Genomic DNA, 22,061 nt, shown 5'->3' with positions numbered 1-22,061 from the left:
AAGAGGGGAAAGGGCCAACGCGGCGAGAGAGTGGAGCGAGAGTGCGCGCGCATCTGGTGCTGGTAGAGAGGAGAGGCCTCTGGCTTTTTCTGGAATGCCATCTCTAGAGACGCGTGGAACCTTCGAGGCTACGTCGCTGTGGTTATAAATTACGGACGCGAAGGAACGACAGCACTTTCAGTTTTAGATTTTTCAGTTATTCAGTCAGTGAGAAAGCCAGAGCAAGCAAGCCAGCCGGAGTTCGACTCGAGTGTGCGTCCGCATCTGCGTCAGCATCCGAAGGCCTGAGTTCGAGTGCAGTGGACCGCAGTTGGAGGGACCTGAGTTCGAGTGCAGTGAACTGTCTCTGAAGGTCTGTGGTTCGAGATACCGTGAACTCGAGTGACTGAGATAGAAGAACTGTGAACTGAGAACTGGTAGTTCTGATTTGTAAATAGTGCTTTGTAAATATTAGTTAAGATTAACAGTTCATTGTTGTGCGTAATAGTCCAAGTAAATTGTCATTGTCGTCGGTGGAGTGCTATAACGAATACGGTGTTGAGTGAAGATCCAATTGTTGACGAGAGCGTTTAAGGTGAATTGTAGAAAGGAATTATTGTTGTGACGAATAAATTACATTGTTGTTACTAATAAAATTCACATTGGTGTCAGAACCGGGATATTATCGACAATGGAGAACCTACAGCAGATCCTGCAAGCCATCACGGAAATGAAAGCAGAAATGAACAAACACATCAGTGAGGTGAAAAGTGATATAAGTGACGTGAAAGCAGAAATGAAAGACGACATGAACAAGCACATCAGTGAGGTTAAGAACGACATAAGTGATGTGAAAACAGAGATGAAAAGTGACATAAGTGAAGTGAAAGGCGACATAAGCGGAGTGAAAGATGACGTCACTACGCAAATTGAAAGCGTTTCGGCCCACGTAGATGGAATTGTCGCCATCGTGAAAGACGAACTTAAGGCCGATTTGGACAACCTAAACAAGAATTTTACAACTATAAACGAGACAGTAGCCGAGTTGAGACAGGAGGTAGACCATTTCGACGGCAAGATCCGCGATCTCGAACGTCGTCAAGAGGAAACGTGTGTGCTGATGGACCAACATGCTGTAGAAAACAAGCACATCCTCGCGTTGGTGGATCGCCAGGCTAGAGAACAGAAACAGATAATTGCCGAGGAAGTTCAACGGGCCGTGGAAAGATCGACGTCAGAATTGAGGACCTCATGTAGTGGCCATGTGGAACCATCGCCCTCAGCCAGACATCACAACGTCAAGACGCCAAAGTTCGACGGTACGACGTCTTGGGCGATATTCCGTCGCCAGTTCGAGGCCACCGCAGCACATAATGGGTGGACCCCAGCGGAGAAGACTACTCAGCTGCTGACCGCGCTTCAAGGACAGGCGTCGGAGATTCTTCACAGCGTTCCAGAAGATGGGACAGCCGCTGAGATAATGGCGGCCTTGGAGGGACGTTATGGTGACCATCAACTTGCGGCAGCGTTCAGGACCCAACTGAAAACGAGGGCCCAACAGTCAGGCGAGTCCCTACAAGAATTCGCGATGGCGGTGGAACAACTGGCCCATAAGGCCCTCAGGGGCCTACCTAATGACTTCATCGCTGGAGAGGCGGCCTACACCTTCGGCAGCGGAGTTCGAGACCCCGAAATAAGACAACAGCTACTCCTGGCAGAGCATCGCACTATCAACGCAGCTCTGTCGGCGGCCCTCAGGATGGAGGCGGCCAAGTCGGCGGCGGGAGTCTCAGCACCGCACTGGATCAGGAGCGTCACGGCGACGGATGCTGGGGGGCGCCAACCGAAGCCACCCGAGCGGCAGTCAACGGAGCGGCGGAGACGACGGGCGCTCACCTGCTGGTCCTGTGGCAAACCGGGACACTTGAGAAGGGACTGTGACCAATCCGGCCACAGGCAGAAGAGAGAGGTGGCCGACGTCGAGGAGCGCCAACTGTCAACGGAGCGGCGGAGACGACGGGCGCCCACCTGCTGGTCCTGCGGGAGACCGGGACACCTGAGAAGGGACTGTGACCAATCCGGTCACAGGCAGGAGAGAGAGGTGGCCGACGTCGAGGAGCGCCAACAGTCAACGGAGCGGCGGAGACGACGGACGCCCAACTGCTGGTCCTGCGGGAGACCGGGACACCTAAGGAGGGACTGCAACCGCTCCGGCCACCGGCAGGAGAGAGAGGTGGCTGACACCGAGAGAAACCAACAGTCGCCTGAGCAACGGAGACGACGGGTGCCCACCTGCTGGTCCTCCGGTGAACCTGGGCACCTGCGGAGGAGTTGCGACCGACCTGGCAACAGTCAGGAGAGAGAGGGGGCCGATGCTAGGAGGAGCACATCGGCGCCATCATCACCGTCCCCTCGGCTCGTCCTGAAACCGGTCGATAGAAGGTGCGACGATGGGCTGATTGCTGAAGGACGGATAAGAGGCCCTCCATGCAGAGTACTGGTGGACACCGGGGCGATGCTCACTATCGCCAGACCAGACGTCGTGCGTGGCCTACCTGGGAGGACGCCGCTGCGCCAATACGAGCTACGGACTGCTTCAGGCGAGAGCTTGCCCATCCAGAGAGAGGTCTTCCTGGACCTGACCTTGGGGAAGAGGAAACTGGAGATGTGGGTGTTCGTCGCCAACATCACCGAGGACGTCGTCCTGGGACTCGACGCCATGCGGTTACTCGATGCGACGGTGGACGTCCGGCGCCGTATACTCCGTCTTGGTCGGGATGAAGTGTTCCTGATGGACGCCGAGGACCAACCCGTGGCCAGCGAGCTCTCCTTGGAGGGCCAAGGGGAAAAGCAAGATGGCGCCCACGCTGTACGAGTATCGCTGCCCAGCCAAGCCAAGGATGGGGTGGCGCCACCATAAGGAGGGAGCAGCCGGAGGACCCCAAACGTTGGACCGACTAGCAGCCTACCAAGGGACTGCCCGAGACGAGCAGTCCTAAGGAGGGAGCAATGTGACAGCGACGTGAGATTCGAACTCACGACCAGCGTCCCGCAAGAGAGAAGATCGCGCGGAGCACTTTGTGATGGCGCGCGGCGAAGAGGGGAAAGGGCCAACGCGGCGAGAGAGTGGAGCGAGAGTGCGCGCGCATCTGGTGCTGGTAGAGAGGAGAGGCCTCTGGCTTTTTCTGGAATGCCATCTCTAGAGACGCGTGGAACCTTCGAGGCTACGTCGCTGTGGTTATAAATTACGGACGCGAAGGAACGACAGCAGTTTCAGTTTTAGAGTTTTCAGTTATTCAGTCAGTGAGAAAGCCAGAGCAAGCAAGCCAGCCGGAGTTCGACTCGAGTGTGCGTCCGCATCTGCGTCAGCATCCGAAGGCCTGAGTTCGAGTGCAGTGGACCGCAGTTGGAGGGACCTGAGTTCGAGTGCAGTGGACCGCAGTTGGAGGGACCCGAGTTCGAGTACAGTGAACTGTCTCTGAAGGTCTGTGGTTCGAGATACCGTGAACTCGAGTGACTGAGATAGAAGAATTGTGAACTGAGAACTGGTAGTTCTGATTTGTAAATAGTGCTTTGTAAATATTAGTTAAGATTAACAGTTCATTGTTGTGCGTAATAGTCCAAGTAAATTGTCATTGTCGTCGGTGGAGTGCTATAACGAATACGGTGTTGAGTGAAGATCCAATTGTTGACGAGAGCGTTTAAGGTGAATTGTAGAAAGGAATTATTGTTGTGACGAATAAATTACATTGTTGTTACTAATAAAATTCACAATATCATATCATATCATATCATATCATATCATATCATATCATATCATATCATATCATATCATATCATATCACATCACATCATATCACATCACATCATATCATATATTATATACATAAGGTGGAAGTAATGTAACTGTACAGATTTTAATAGCATATTTCTTGGGTGGAGTATAAACGATTCTAATATGTTGGTCTCAAATGAATATTTTCTGTCAGAAAACAATATTTTCCCTCTACATGTTCTAAGGCAATTTTATTTCACTGCGAAACCTCGAATTTATCTCCCCAATATACATCTCGCTAACGCCAAATGTACTAGTTAGCCATGCAAGATGATACAGCAAATTTGAAGGAATGACATAGGCATTAGCAGTTTGAAGTTATAGAAACTAGTCACAATAAAGAAACAAGAAATACAGTACACAATTAATGTAATGTTAATATTTTTTACATATTAAAATGTAGATAGTCTAACAAATCCAATTTTTGAATAAATGAAATGCCCGCATTTTACCACAGATTTTAAAGTAAAAATTTTGAAGAAAGCGTAAAAAAAAAGAAGACAACCTTAAAGCAAGAAAACAGAAGCTGTATTAAGCGAAATAACTGCGAACATAGACATCGGAACAAAGACATACTTGATTTCTACGTAAATGCGTAAAACAGTACAGTAAAACCTGTCTGAAAGACCACCCCTATTGAGAGACCATACCTCCTAAAACCGATTTCTTAAAGAACCGAATTAAAAATCCATAAAACCAATGTAAATCACACCCCTTTTAAGAGATCACTTCCCTCCCCGACCACCGACCAGTGATTGAACAGCCATTTTCTTAATTTCACCCTTTTAAAAGAACACACTGCATTTTAAAAATTTACAAATTAGTATTTTATTGCATTACTGTAGCCTAAATAAATTCCAAGAAATTCGTGCACTAGACGTTGAAATGATGTTTGGCAAAGTTCTTAAATGGTACCGTATTCATGTTGAATGCCCACCTCTATCCTTAATCCCTTAAGGAATGTTGAGTATTGTTTGGAAAAAAGGTACAATGACCGCTTTCAAGGTATGACAAAGGGTTATTTGCACCGCTATTTTTGAAGGGTAAGATTTCTCATAGCCTATGATGGTTTTACTTTTAGTTTTGAATACGAAAAATCAAATCGTTACTTATATATTAATGTACATATGATATTTCCGTGCAGATATTCTGCGTCATCATACGATGAAAGAGTAAAGGAACGGAGAAAAATTCCCTCCGGCACCGGGATTTGAACCCGGGGACTCAAGAGTTGGAACTTAAACTGAGACGATTCTGTCCGACACCGGAATGGGTATCCGGTGTGGCTTAGTGGATAAAGCATTAGCACGTAGAGCTGAAAACCCGGGTTCAAATTCCGGTGCCGGAGGAAATTTTTCTCCGTTCCATTACTATTTCATCGTATAAATCGTTACTTGTTAATTGAAGTATAATAATTAATTTTTTCTTCCTCCTATCTATCAGAAAATCCGGTAATCAACCGACAGGTGATGAGGATGAAATCAAGAGAGAATTTCAACCTGAAAAAATGTCACTAGAACAAGCCATATGTAGGGAGCTAATTCAACAATCGGCACCACTGAAAGACTGTATGAATGGAGAAGATACAAATGAACTTTTTTAAACATGTTAAAGGACAGTTTTGAAAATTAGATTGTGAAAACGAAATTTTAAAAAGTTAAACAGAGTTCAATTTATGATTTTGTGAAGCAGAGTATATAATGAATCAAAGGAGAAAATTGTAAAAATAACGTAAAATAATAAACAAAGTTCTGATTTCAAGCTTTTATTATTAGAAAAGTTCCCCATATTTTTTATTTGATTAACATAGAAACGCTTTAACCAATTATTTGTGTAAAATAATTCCTCTTATTGAGAGACCACCCCTCTGAAAGACCAATTTTTCATGGAACCAGCAGTGATAGTTTAATACAGGTTTTACTGCACCTTTTTTACGTTCTAAATACCACACCCTCTTCTACAAAGAAACGAACAGTCTGTTGGCCTATCGATGTCCGGGCCAGTAGAGCATAATTTGTTTTGCTGCAGTATTCATCGCTTCCGGAAGTTATCCAGACACAGAGCTGGCTCCCATCCAAAATATCCATGCTAAGGTCTAGGAATACAGAATAAGCTCGGTAAATGTCTTTGCATACTCTTGTCACCTAGTCGTATCAACAGTATTTAGCGGAAGGGAAGCTGCAATTGTCTCACGTAGGCCCAGTTTTCCCAAGAAACTTATTTCAAAGAATTAGAGCTTTTTATGTTGAGAATTATGGAAGTATGTGATGTAGGAGGAAATGACGCAAGGAATAAATAAACCGGCTCTATCGAAGGGAGTACGATGACTGTGCCTGCTGACGCGAAACAAGAACAAAAACTATAATACTAAGGATGATTCAATTCTCTGGTAATGCTTCAAGAGTGTCTGCCTTGTGCCCAAATATATGCTTACACGTCACTCTAATAAGACGAAGTGGACCAGAATAATAAATTAAGGTAGATCACCGATCTAGACTTTATGAGTTGCTGCTTTATTTTATTTTTGAAGACTTCTAGGGCAATACGTCCATTAATACCATGTCCATATCATATATGTCCACATATTTGGTAGAAAAAGTTGGTATGATGCGTATAATAATTCAAATAATGGACTTAAATTAATAAAAAATGGTTTGACATAAATTACCTTTCTATCAACGAAAATAAAACCATAATTATTCCATTCTCATTATCTGAAAAATGTAACAAACCTCCTACATCTATATTAAGTATTAAATTACATAATTCTGATTGTTGTCTTATACAGTGTAAATGTCCGATTAATAAAGAGTCCTCTGAAGTTAAGTATTTAGGCATAATTTTCGATAATCATTTAAGATGGAACAAACACATTAATTACCTTTCTAATAATTACGTAAAATAGTATATTATTTTGTTTTATTGAGGAATTACTTGTCAATAAGTTTATTACGCACAATATATTTAACTTTATTTCAATCGGTAATTATGTATGGAATTATAGAATGGGGTAGCTCATTTAAATTTAATTTTAATCCACTTTATTTATTACAGAAGAAAATAATTAAAATATGTCTTTATAAACCTATTGATTTTCCATCTCAGAATTTGTTTTTAGACTTTAATGTACTTAACGTAAGACAAATTTATTATATTGTATTAATAAAGTTCATACATACAAATCGAAATAATTTTTAATTGTATTCTCATAGTTATGAAACAAAAGGTATGAATTCTTTAAGATTGTTTGAACCAAAATGCAACACTGTTACAGTATTTAATCATAGTAGTAATTTAGGACCAAGAATATATAACAAATTTATATTTAAATATCCTAATCTTGTCAATTCTAATAGTTCTAGTATTAAATTTAAAAAGTTATGTATGAATTTTATAAAAATTGAAAAATTGTAAATTTAAATTTATGTACTACAATTGCATAGTAGACGTAAGACAAATTGTATTGTATACTTATTAATTTCAATTCAGGAACCCGCCCCTGAGCACGAGTTCACCTCTTTCAGGGGCGAGCTGAAGTTTTTCTATATATAATATATGTCATGTTATAATTATTAGCAAAATAATAAATAAATAAATAAATAAATAAATAAATAAATAAATAAATAAATAAATAAATAAATAAATAAATAAATAAATAAAATATATTAATTTCCACTTTTATTTTCATTCTTTTTATTTCATTTATTATAGTCCATAGATCTTATATTAGCAATGAAGTTTTAAAATGTGGAACAAGCCAAAATTTTACAAGATTACAATTACAATTTTTACAATTTTACAATTTAAATTTCAATTTTTACAATTTTTGCGAGATGTAGTGAGATGAGGTGAGCCCGAGGATTCGTCAACAGATCACCTGGGATTTGCCTTATGGTTGTGGAAAACGTCGGAGGACGAGGACTCGCCATAGACACCTGGCATCAATGCCACGGCTGGGGAAAGCCTCGGAATAAACCAACCAATCAGATAAAACGGGGGATTCAATCAAAGCCCTAGCGCAGCTCCAGATCAGCAGGCCAGCGTTTGTAGCCAGAGAGGAAGGTGGTAGATAATTCACCTAGGGGGACGGACCTGAGTTTGTTGACGTTTTACATCTGTATTACGAGAATAAATAGTGTGTTAGCGGCGATGTTGCCAGACTGCAGAAACTTCCAACTTAATTTTCTACGGAATATGTATGATAAGAACTTTGTGTTAAATTTTAACGTACCTTGTTAACATGTTTCGACCTATTTTCGGTCATTTCATAAATTTTCTAGACATCACAATAACAAAAGTAGACAACAAACACACATTCAAAGTATACAGAAAACCAACAACAACAACACACATACACAACACATCCAACCACCCCATACAACACAAACAAGCTGCATTCCGAACAATGGTACATAGACTACTCAATACACCAATGAACCAACAGGATTACAACGAAGAGCTAAACACAATCAAATACATAGCACAAGAAAACGGATACAACCCCAACATAATAGACAACATAATACGTAAGACAAAACAAAACCACAAAAAAACAGAAGAATATAACACAAACACAAGAATACAAAAAATACATCACACTAACATACGAAAACAAGAACACACATAAAATTGCAACCTCATTCAAGAAATTAAACTACAACATTGCATACAGAACAAGTAACATTCTACAAAAACATCTCAACACACAAACAACACAAAGAAACAAATACAACCACACAGGCGTATACAAACTCAAATGTAACACCTGCAACAACTTCTACATAGAACAGACAGGCAGATCATTTCAAACACGTTACAAAGAACAGATCACAGCCATAACAAAATTACAAAACACCTCCACATATGCAGAACATATCACAAATGCCAACCACACCTACAGAGACATCAACACAGACATGGAAATACTGCACATCCAACCAAAAAGTCAGAAACTCAACACACTAGGACAATATGAAATATACAGACACACGAAAACACACCCCAACGATATTCTCAACACACAACTCAATTTCAAAACACATACACTCTTTGACTCTACATTACGAACGCACCTACACAGGAAACAAGAGGCGCCAAGACCAACAACGACCAGTTCCGAAGATGACCGAAAATTGGTCGAAACATGTTAACAAGGTATGTTAAAATTTAACACAAGAAAGTTCTTATAAATATTCCGAAGTGATACAGTGTTAAAAGTTGTGTAATCAAGATGTATTAATTTTCTAATTAACCGGGTGCTTCCAGGTTAAATTGTGCACTTCAAAATGACCAGAGGAAAAATGGCCACAAGCAAAAATGTCCAGAGCAAAATGTCCAAGGGAAAAAAGTCCAGTAAAAATGTGCACATACAAAAATGAACACAACAAAATGTCCCGTATAAAAATGTCCAATAGCAAATGTCCACTTACAAAAATGTCCACAACAAAATGTCCAGTATAAAAAAGATCGTATAGAATTTGAAACATGTATATGCTGAATCTTCAAGGACACCAACGGATAAACAATGCATTGGAAGCATTTTATAGTACATTTCAGAAGATGGTCGCTGCTCATGATGCGAGTGTTTGGAGGTTAATTCAAAACAAAGATGAACAACATGAGAACGAACCCTCATACAACAAATTCGATAGGTTATCGAAATATTAGATCTCCAGTTAATAAACATAGGCTAACAAAGAAACCAACAACGGATAGAGGCAATCATCAGGAGATATCATGAATACAAAGACAGGAATGATATAAAATGCTACCTTCGTGCAATATCTTGTCACTTAAAAATGTATGGGCAGCCAGAAGAGGAAGATCAAGATCAAGAGATGGAATAAAAAATGTATTGTAAATTGTAGATTTTTGTGTGCATATACGTACATAAAAAGTTATGATCTCATATAGGACATTTTACATAAAAAAATTCATTGTAAATTTGATATTTCTGTGTGGTTATACATTAAAAATTATGATCTGATGCAGAATATTTTACATTTCTGGATATTTAAACAAGTGGACATTTAATTCTATGGACATTTATATAAGTGGACATTTAATTTTTATGGACATTTATGTGAGTGAACATTTTGCTAGTGGACATTTCTGTTTGCGGACGTATTGAAATGGACATGTTAACCTCCAACCAACCGGGTATTTAATCACAGAACGTAATGTACTGTAGGTTTTCTATTGCTTTAAGTGTACCCCATCGTCTGTTTCAATCTGCAGAATTATTTCACTTCCATCCTGTATTATTATAAATCGAAGGAAGGAGGAGAGTCGAGAAAAAACGTTGGAGTGATGGTTTTCAATTAATCTTATTTTAAACTCTTACAGTCTTTAGATGCCGGTAGACGATATTAAACAATAAAACTCTGTGAAACCGGTACACGCCTCAAGTCCTAAAACGTGTTGTTCATGATGATGAGACTGAGGTCTCTGTATGCAATGTGGATAAGCGGTGTACAGCTAATTGGGACAATGGTGCGTTAGTTGATCATGTGTCATAGGGTAAGGTTGCCTATATCGCGCCACTTTAGCATTTATAATTTTTATTGAACAATACAGTTTTTATTTTCTGCATTCCTTTACAGAGATACATTCCCAGAACATTTAACTTTCATGTAAAAAAGAATCCCTGAATTTTATTCAATATTTTTTTAATTAAAATGACATTTTCCAAACACATGTCAGTGGTGCCATTTAGGCAACTAGTTTCCTAAATAGAACCTGCGGTTTCTTAAATCGCACCTATTTATCTACAGAGAACAGGATGAAGGAAAGCCTTTAATATTGAACATATTGAAGAGTATTTGAATGAATAATTTAATAAATGCAAATTACAAGTATACTGAAATTAATGAAAGAGAATAACGCATCTTCAAATGGAATTGAAAAAATAGAGCGTAAATTACGTAACATTTAAACTTTCTGAATGGATTTTTTATTGTTATACATTTGCCATGTGCTTCACCTTTTCTCCACGATTATCTTCAAGCTACCTAAGAACTGCTTCATGATATAGCTGTCCGAATTGATTTGAAGATAGAAACATCTAAAGGCTGGGCCTGTGAGTATTATGACGAGGAAGCTGAAATAGGAGCATACCATTTTCCCGAGATAATCTAGCTTCTAAATTTTTGGAATTAGTCGTATAGGTGGACATACAGAAGCAGCACTTTTTTCTATGGCAGGTTTGAGTGGCAAATAAAATGTTTGAGCTATACGACAAATAGTTCACTGTTGATGTAACCTGACTCAGAGCAAACAAATAACGATCCTGGAGGAGCACCATCTGATAATGAAGAATGCCCTGTTTGACGTTTAAATATTATCACAATTGGCACAGAATACCTGGTGCGCTTGTACAACACACACTTGTACTACCGCCCTTCTCACCACTTGATATTGCACCCACCTGATGCATTCCTAGTTCAATTAAAATTTTTGTGACCTTCTTTTGTACGGTTAGAATTGCTACAGTTGCTCATATAGCACCGGTGTGAATTAGGCACCTACAAAGTGGTGCGAATTGAGAAACTACGTCATAAGTTATTATTTCCTTCATTCTAGCCTATAATCACCACATGTTGAAAAATCCTACTAAGTTAAATGTTCTTTAATACCTCTTTAAACGAATAACATCTTAAGATTATGGATTCCTTTGCATACACATCCGTTATTTAGTTACAAAATGTTAGCTAAACATACATCCACCTGAGCGATTATATTAGATACATTATCACCACGTTGCTGACACAGAGAAGTGGCATAAATCAAGTTACATGGTGGAGGTTCATATGGTAGATTGTAACAATACCACTAGATGCCACACTACTATAGTAGGCCTAATTTGTTTTAAACTAGCAGTGGTGCGATTTATGCTACTCTCCCCTATTAGAAACTACCTGAGAGTAGGAATTTTAATTATGATGATGAGGGTTTATCCACACAATACCTGTAAAATGCAATGTGATATGAACTACAATATGGCGCAACGTGAACTGTAGGTATTAATTTACAGCTTTAGAAGGACGCCAGGAAGCATCTTTTCCAGGAAAATGTTATAGTTCTGCTTGAAACCCATCCCTGACGCTAACCAGTGTTCTCGTTGCGCAACACATATGCTGCCGCAACATAAAATTGCCATTATGTCTCTTCTAATACAAGCCATACCTGGAAGCAAGACATGTGGAGCAGCTTGCAGGTAATATTCAAGTGACATGTTCGAGCTCGAGAAGATATAAAAACGTAAGTTTACCCTCGGGAGCATGAGTTATGAATCTTTTCCTGAAAACTAAACAAGGAATAAAATCCTGTACCTCGAATTCCATGCTATACTATAAACAAATATACAATAAGAGTAAATTATTTATTCAGATCCATTAAACCTGCAGTAGTGTAGCTGAGTATTGTGAGACCCCAAACCAATGTGGAATTTTCAGGGGGATTTCTCGTTATCGCAATAAAGAAAATTTCCCTCTTCTGCTGATATACTAGTACCACAGTCTACTATATACAGTCGCGAAGCTTGAGGTGATTTTTTGCAAATCTCGTGATAAAGCGCTCCAAGCGGTTAGCAACTAGAAACCATAGACGTCCAAGGTCGACTTTGGACTGAATCGTATTTCCATCTAGTGCTAGGTCGTTGCGTATTTCACATTGATGCTTGTGAAATGTTCGTTATTGGTTGTAATGAAAATGTTAATGGCTAAAATACCATAATTGGAATAATAACATTTTACTAGAGACGTAGAAAAATTAAGTTTGTTTTAATGAAATTTATTGATCACGTTATATTTTCAATTCTGGTGGGATTATTATTGCTTAGACCTATTTTTTTTCAAAGGATGTGTTTTTAATTATAGCTGTTAATTTTGTTATTTTTATTTGTTACCGGTACATTACTAGAGATGTAGAAAAAGTCTGTTACAATAAAATTTATTAATCACGTTTTATTTCCAATTCTAATGTGATTATTATTGCTTAACCTCAACTACGTAAGCCTACACTACAAGAACCGGTACACATAAGTTAATCCATTAATTCATATTTCCATTATTATTGTTGTAAAGGGAAATGCAAATTAATATTTATTGGTTTCATAGATAATTATCGCTATAATCTTGAATGAGTGAAGCGATTATAATAAATTTCAGCTCGTTTTGCACAAACAAAAATAATATTAACCTATTTCTTGCAGCTATCTTCGAGTTTATGGTGGAATTTAATATACTTCATTAAAATAATAAATTAACTTTATGCATTTAATATTTCAATAAGGAAGGTGTTAATTTATCCAAAAGAACACAACGAAAGTGTAACACATTTTGTCGGCTGCTAGGAGAGAGATCTGCGATGATGAGGCGATAGTAGCGATCCTAGTGGTGGGCAACTATCCATGTTTGCATTTTTACTACATATTGAGCTTCGCGACTGTATATAGTAGACTGTGCTAGTACCTATCCTAGTCTGGAATACGAGTACGGTACACTGTGTTTTTAGTATTGATGGAAACGAATCTGTGATAAGTATATATATATATATATATATATATATATATATATATATAATTAAAGAAATAATTACATAATTTTACAGCCTATTGGAAGATTTCTTGTGATTAACAATATTTCCAATATTTCAGTTTTTACAGGGTTTTTATGCGCTTTTTCAGTCTATATAAGTGTGTGTGTCACGTATTGACGACACCAAATTTTTCGTTTAGAGTTATGGACATTTCTTAAGGAAGCTGTGATGCATATGCAAGGTGTCCCATTTATCTTGTGCACCTATCATAACTTTTTTTGTTTGGATAGGTATTGGAATTTTTGTTTTTGAGATTTATGTTAGAACGAGGGGCTAACATGATTGTAGAGATTTGGTGCATGTAACTACATTATGGTACAAGATACACGTGACGTCATCAATTTTTCAAATAGCACTACACATTTTAATCATGTTACATTGATTACATCCATTATAAACTTTGAGCATGGAACGGGCTTACTAATTATATATCTGGAAATCTGATGATGTGATAATACATATTTTATAGACGATCCAAACAGCAAAAGAGCATTCAAAGCAACATTAATAGTAACGAAAATAAAACAGTATAAAATTTAATTTCACTGGAGTTGTAGGCGGTGTCATGGAAAGCTCTAAATGAAACACGTGCACTTTGAATTCGCTTCCGACTTTTTTTTTTCTTTAATTAAGTTTCCACGTCGTTGAGTCGCGCCACGTTTCTGAACAGTGTGTAAGGTTGAAACTGTCTGAAAGAGTAAAAAGGCCAAACCTTGACAGGGGTAAAAATGTTGCACAAGAAGGAATAAAAACTCGATTATAGTCTTTGTGTTCTTCCATGCCATTTTTCTACACGTGCTGTTTTCAAGTTACTCGTATATTAATTATTACAATTTCTTCACAATATAACGATCCACGTGCAAGGAGAGAATCCAGAAAAATTCATCTTCTATAGCGCATATTAAAATCAAATCTTACACTGCGAATTAAAGTTACTAGTAGCAGAAGCAGCAGCAGTAGTAGTAGCAGCAGCAGTAGTAGTAGCAGTAATAATAATAATAATAATAATAATAATAATAATAATAATAATAATAATAATAATCCTCTGATTGAGATTCTGGTTGATATGTACCTGTACATCTATTATCAGGCACTTGATTATATGTATAAGAGGAACAACAATAATAATTGTTTGTATACATCTGAAATCGCATTAATGTAATATGTAGCTGGTCGGCAATGTATGCAAAGGAGGGGGATAGGGACTGGCCACTCTACCCCATTATCTCCTGGCTTAGTTGCCTCATAAGTGGTGCCTTGTTGGTATCACTTTTGAGGTTCAGACCTGTGTTTGGACCGTTGCTTACGTGATTACACAAGCTGGCGCATAGCACGATCGAGAGTAGGTCTCTGCGAGTCATGACAATTTCTGCCGCTAGGTTCGCCTCCCTGCCCTATGAAATGATGAATAGTACCATTACAAAGCATTGTGCATCGTGAAAATAGTTCGATTAATTGTGCATTACTCATTGAGTACGAATATTACAAATATGCCAAGCATATTACAGTGTTATTTGAAGTTTGTTCAGCTAAGTTATATTCGAAAATTGTCTGTGTTTTGCTATGTGAAGAACTCTGTACCAACAGGTCGTATCTTTATAGGTTAAGGTAAATGTCAAAGTTCTCTCATATAACAAGCAATGCTATGTTAAAAGTGGCGAATTGCAATTTCCGACTCTCGAATGATGTGACCCGAAATGTAAAATAATTTCCTGCATTGTTTCACTTACCAAGCATTACTGATATAGACCTAATGAAAATGTGAACGACGTGATGTAAACATTGAAGATAATGTTGTTACTGTTTCCCCTTTCTCTTTTAGAAAATACCGACAAAAGTAATGAATTATCTTCATGCTGTACTTATTAGGTAATTAATGTGTATTTGTCTGTATTTTAGACCTGTGTATTGTTACGTAATTATCAGTGAATTAGGTTAGAGAACTTAACAAGGTTAGTATGAGATTAGGTAATGCACCTCAAACTGGTAACTAATGGCTGCTGCGAAATAGGCTGAGGTGGTTATCGTGTGAATCAAATTATATCTAGAATATCTAGTTTTATTATATACGGATACGTAAAGTTTTTTTTTTTTGTTTTAGCATGTGTTTGTAATTTTGTGAGGTTATGTCTAGCCTAATTTCTTTTTATTCTTGTATCATTACCAATACATTAATTTATTTTATATTCATTTCAGGTGTTACGGAGGTGTTACATCTATGGTGGCAACTCTACTTATGTTAGGATATGAAGTAACAGTATATATTCAACTTCATCATTTGCTAAAAATTAAAGAAAACTGTATGTCTTCGACTCATTCCATCGTCATTTCTTCTTATGTATGTGAACCACGTTCATTCTAAAAGTGCTACATTAAATGAACACTATAGACAACGTGATGGAACAATTTACAAGTTACTGTTAAAGTGCTCAACATTTTCAAGTGGTGCTATACCCATTGTTTCAAAATGTACATACATATTTTTACATTTCTATAAGAGGTGTCATAAATTATTTCAGCATATTTGTAAATTCTTCAAAATTAATTCTTCTAATTAATTAATACCATAAAGTAATGAAATAATATAGCCTAGGCCTCTATGTGATTTTATACTACCGGTATTGATGTTGATCTTGGTAAATTAATCTAATTTCACAGTGTTGTCTTTCGTATAACATTTATAACAGTATGTACGTGGAAATGTTTTTAAAATAATAAATTCTAGCTCATGATTTTAAGTGGTCGTTTCAATGGGAGGTTATATTGGAAAGATGATCACAAATGGATAATTTACTGCAAGATACAAGAACTGAATATAAGTGAGTGTTCCGTTGAAAGTAAAAGTGAAAATTTCGTTTTACAAGAGCTAAGTAGGCGTAATATTTATTTTAGAAATTATTTGAAAGCTACAGAATATGAAGAATAGACCTGTAACCATAGAAATCAACTGCGAATGGTGAGTGGCCAGGTTTCATTAATAATTGAAAGGAAGTAAAAATTATTTTCTTCTTATCATCCTGTTTTCAATATTTAAATTTAAGCACCTTTCTCTTCCTTGTTATTTCGTGAGAGATTACTTCATACTATCACATAAGCTAATTTTTTTCTGTACAGATAATAAAAATTACATACATAAGTAGGTTACTTGAATACTGACGATACAAACTTCATATACATACCTCATCAGGTATATTCAAGAAGACATCTAATGTACTGTAACCAGCACATGATTAAAATACTGATCAGATGTCCAACAGTTTCTTACTGCACTCTTCACTTCAAAAGTTTGGCACATAGTTAATGAAAATCTTGATCAGGAAATCATTCATAAAAAAGTTAAATGTACACGTTTAAAACTTTCCTATAACACAGGGCATCCTCATTGTTACTTTTAAATTTTAGGAATGTAAGCTTATAATTGTATCACAATCTGAAATAATCATAATATTTATAACACGAGGGTCCTTGTAGATAGTGAGTTCCAGTGTTCTATATGTAATTAAGAAATGGCCCAGTTTATTGCACTTTCAGCACTTTTCTATTTTGGGGCTTCTGATTAAGTTTCCTAATCACTTCGTATTTACTGGAAATATCTTTGGCAATATTGTCCAGTAGTGCTTCACAAGTTTTCCCAAAAGAAAGAGGGACATTTCCTCATCTTTACATGTGTCGCACTTCAGTTCTTGCGAAAGTCTTGGCTTCAGAAAAGAATACTACAGCGTTTACTATTACTATGCTCAATAGATTAATCAGTAGGCCTATAGAAATGTTTTCACAACTGCAAGAAAAAATCGCGTAATAATTATACTTCTCAATTATTGTGACGTTCGTATTTTTTTTAAAAGAGAGGGAAAAGTTACGCCTTCTTGCAAATGCTTAATTATGAATTCAAGGAAATTAAAAATAATGCAGTACCTTAATTAGTTGCAATATCTTATTTAATAACAATATTAATAATATTAGGTGAAAAGGGTAGGCTATAGTGCGTATATGTAAGATGTCAAGTTAATTTATTTCCGGAAATGTTTGGTGTATGAACTGAAGTACAGAGCAAACAGTCCCTCAGTTTATATGTAATATGTTTTAATATCAAGAATGACAGCCTTTTATTGTAATATAATTGAGGAGTAGAAGTTTGCAAATTACGTCTATTGTCCATAAAATATTGTACGAAGCATTTAATAAGCAATGGTGAGTCCTTTAAATGTCCCAAATGTCAATGTCTTTTAAGTGTTCTGCTATGAATATATAGGGCAGAACAGCGCTCCGAGCGGCGGAATTGGCATTACGAGGGAACCACTTCAGACTCGTTTTTCAAGCTCTATGCGCCAGCTTGTTTAATCTCGTAAGCAACGGTTTGGACAGTTGATTAAACAGGAACAGTAATAATAATAATAATAATAGTAATAATAATAATAATAATAATAATAATAATAATAATAATAATGTAACTTTTAAGACAAAACAATAATGTACCTTTTATTTCAAAACAACAATAATCAATTTCTATAATTGAATGTAAACACTCCCGTCAACAATGGGATTTCCACTCCACACAGCAACACAGTATTCGTTATTGCAGTCCACAGACGACAATGACAATTTACTTGGATTATTGAGAACAACAATGTACTGCTAATCTGAACTAATGTTCACAAAGCACTATTTACAAATCAGAACTGTCAGTTCTCAGTTCACAGTTCGTTTGCCTTGGATAGTTCTTCTAGCTCAGTCACTCGAGTTCACAGTATCTCGAACCCCAGATCTTCAGAGACAGTCCACTGAACTTTGAACTCAGGTACCCCAACTGCGGTCCATTGCACTCGAACTCAGAACTTCGGACGTTCACACAGTTGCGGACACACTCAAGTCGAACTCCGGTCTCGAAGCTGGCTTCACTGCTACACAAGACTACCTGGCTTGCTGTCCAATGACTACAACAACAACTGACTGCTCTCAGCTCACTTGCGTCTCTTCTTTTATAACCAAACCATAGTTTCGGGAAAGTACGATGCTGGAAATTTCTACGGATATCCAGAAGATGGCACCTCCCGAATTATCTGGATTTCTTCCCTCTCTGCCGCGGTCGCCGTTTCTCCTCTCCTCTCGTCTGTCCCCTCCAGACCTGAGCGGCTGCAGCCCTCTTCGCTGCGTCGCTCTCTTTCTCGTGCGCCCCGACTTCTATGGGACGCGATCGACTCTCGGCTGTCACAATAATAATGTTTTTTTCTCTCTTCTATTTTTGTCATGTCCAAGTTCATATCACTTACCTAAGAACTAAACGTTAATATGGTTGGGCTACCGTGACGTGAAATCAGCATGCTACCAGACCTTCATTTAAGACTACACAAGACACTATATTAATGAAGAACAAAATATCTTACCCCATGCGGGATTGGAGCCTACGTAAAATGATAGCTTTGAGCCTTAAACGTAGAGATAATAAGGGAAGTATGATAATAATAATAATAATAATAATAATAATAATAATAATAATAATAATAATAATAATAATAATCACCGCTGTGGAATAATGGTTAGCATGTCGGACTGTGCAACGAGGGGGCTCTGTTTCAAATACTGGTTGGGACAAGTTACCTGGATGTGGTTTTTCCGAGGTTTTCCCTCAACCAATTGGAGCTGAATTGCTGGATAATTTTCAGCGTTGGATCTCGGACTCATTTCGCCATCATAATTACACTTTTTCTCCTCCACCATCATCTCCATTTCTTTCCCATATTTCGGGCTTGCGTGGGATGTGCGTCGCCACCGAATTCAGACCCCGTGGCATGTGGCCACTAGTTGCTAGTGGTAGTACACTGGCTCGCAAAACTTTTGTCCGATATACTGTACAGTTTTTCTCGTTCTTAAGTTGGTATTTTTACTCAGTCTACGATAGTAGCGTAGGCGGCAGGTAGTCTCCCCGCAGGTAACAACCACTCCTCCTCACAACAGCAAGGTTGAACCAAGGTACTTAGTAAACTTATACTTAGCTTATCTTTCGAACATCAACCCTGTTACACGAATGAGTTTAGTCGACACCACTCGCACTGCGAAATTACAACCTTGGATAAATATATAATAAGATGCGAAACTTACTGAGTTTCCCGTAACACATACTAGAGGCGCTGTTGTAGAAATTGATCTTGCTGCCATCTGTTTGTGGGAGGGGCGTTATTACATCTAGTAGCGCACCAAGTAGCGAAAAGAGTACTCCATGCATTTAGCAGCGCACCTGGTGACGAAAATGTTAAACTATGCAGAAAGTATTCCATCCCACCCTCATCGATATTCAAAACTAACACAATTTAAAATAAAACATTTACAGTTTTATTCCTCACAACATATGCTACTGAAAATTCCTACCGGAGGCAACAGGAAGATAAAAGAGACGATGTGTTTTACACTACCCGATTAAAATATAACCAGACAGAGACAAAAAATAAAGTAAAAGGTTAGATAATTGGGATTGTATTCTTTGGGTATTTATTGTACAGCACAATGGAAAAGTCTGCAAGAACTACTTATATAGTTCAATTTATTATATTACGATTACTTTACAATACATTCAACACCACTATTTTTACAACATCACTGTTTAACATACACTGCTTATACACACACGTATCACTTTATTTTAACTTATTAGCAAGTTTCTATCTGCCATCTCGACTCCTCGACTCTCGAGCAATATCTCGAACAGATAAATAGAGAACTCTGGGTAATGTACCCAACACGTAGTTCTAACGTTTACCACCTACGACATGTGGCGCTGATCATCTTATTTCAGCCCCCCACGGCCAGATGGTGCTGACCGCAGTTTCGCATCCTATTATATATTTATCCATGTTACAACCTTTCAATATGAGGACTTATGCGTTTCTTCTACCGATCCTGCAGTCAGTTTCTCCACCGCCTCCCCTTTCCTCCCAACAAGTGACCAACAAGCTTGGAGCTCACATATTCAGTTTCTCTCAGTCCCAATTTCCCTTGCGTACCTTTTAAAGTTTCTCCTTCCATTTCCCTCTCATTAATTAATTAACTCATTCATTCATTCATTAAACTGTCCGAATACTTAGGTTTATATAAAATATACAATTTTTTTCCAAATACAACCACAATGAAAAGTTAAAATTTCATATTCAAAGGATATTTTACATGCCCATTCAGTGTAAACAATGTTTCAGACATTGATTCACATGGAAAAGGTGGTTGGCTCGTTGGAAGTATTTCCAGACATGGTCGACGAAGACTTTTGTCGTCTCTGTTATTATAGCCGGGTGAAGACATACCGCACATTTATGAAGTGGTGACACTAGTAAACATGGGAAATATGAGGTCACGAAGTTAAGCGACCATTCAGTATACAAATTAGACTCATTAGTTTCAGTTGTGTTAGCACTTTGCACAGTTCAGTCAGTGTAGTAAGAAAACCATAATGGCATTCACGGTCTGCACGTAGGTTAGGGTTAGTATGTAATGTACAGTGACAGGGTATATGAACCAAATGCGCCGGGTATTGCTCGGTTCATGAGAACCATCGCCCACGCTCTTTTCCCAGTGCAATACACTCTGCGACGCCTACCGTCTCACGCACTTAAATACAGCGTATAAACACCAGCACGTGCAAATGTCCGGTTTGGCCTCATTCTCAAGTGGTCTAATATTTCTGGGAATACTTATACACACTCTGTGCAAAATTATTAAATTCTCTTACCTGACCCACGCAGACATACTAAATCTAGAACACGGCGTCACCTGAGATGAGACAGACTGAAAACATAAATGAAATTAATTTTAGTAGGCTACCTACAAACCATCCTCTACACACAGCGCAGAAGAATTCGACCCACAAACTGTGTGAGATAGACGCAAGTTTGTTTTTAAATACAGGTTCATAAATTTCACATTTTTCGCTGGAGGACGTAAAAATCAACAATATGATGACCGTCGAATAGATTTCGGTGATTGAGTTCTCAGGGTAATACGATAGCTAGCCAGGTATTCAGTGTGGCTACTAAAATTCAGAAAATACACAATAGTAGACTGGAACAGCTTACCTGCGGCAGTCTTTCAGGGTGGTCCTCTCAAAATCAATACATTTAAGGAAAGGTTGAGAAGATTAGACTGAAAATGTAATTGTAGGTGCAGTGTAATTATCTAAGTTGTGTCATGTAATTAATTAAGTTGATATGTAATTAATTCAGATGATATGTAATTTAGTTGATATGTAAATAAATTAAGGTAATATGTAATTAATTAAGGTGATATTTAATTAAGTTGATATGTAATTAATTAAGGTGATATGTAATTACTTAAATTGGTAATAGTTGGGTGAAATAGAAGTACTTATAAGTTAGGTTAACTTTTGCTTATTGTAGGCGTTATTATAGATATAGTTTTTATTTATAGTCCTAGGTTTATTGCGTCTATTTATTTATAGTTAGAAATAAATTTAGGTTTATTTTATTTTATTTATTTTAGTTTATTTTTCTATTTTTCTTTTATTGCTGTAATTATTGTAGAATTATAATGGTATTATTGTATATTATATATCACTACCACCGGGTGTATTCCCAATTGTATTAATAAATACATACATACAAAAGAAATTAAATTCACATGCCCACAATAAACCTTTAATGGCACT

General features: G+C 37.7%; 1 protein-coding gene and 1 long non-coding RNA gene across 2 annotated transcripts in view; one reads left to right on the top strand and one right to left on the bottom strand.

Annotated features, from left to right (window-relative positions):
* LOC138710893 (uncharacterized) overlaps positions 1-22,061 on the bottom strand; it is a 324,613-nt gene that overhangs the window by 159,152 nt on the left and 143,400 nt on the right. The window lies entirely within an intron of this gene.
* Positions 214-3,239, top strand: LOC138710887 (uncharacterized). The gene is made up of 2 exons (XM_069842070.1): positions 214-742; positions 809-3,239. Exons 1-2 carry the CDS (start codon positions 671-673, stop codon positions 2,897-2,899), a joined length of 2,163 nt encoding a protein of 720 aa, XP_069698171.1. The 5' UTR covers positions 214-670; the 3' UTR covers positions 2,900-3,239.

This window comes from Periplaneta americana, chromosome 12 (assembly GCF_040183065.1).
Source record: "Periplaneta americana isolate PAMFEO1 chromosome 12, P.americana_PAMFEO1_priV1, whole genome shotgun sequence".
Lineage (NCBI taxonomy): Eukaryota > Metazoa > Arthropoda > Insecta > Blattodea > Blattidae > Periplaneta > Periplaneta americana.
Note: the sequence above shows the minus strand (reverse complement) of the source record. Positions and strands in the feature narration are given on the sequence as shown.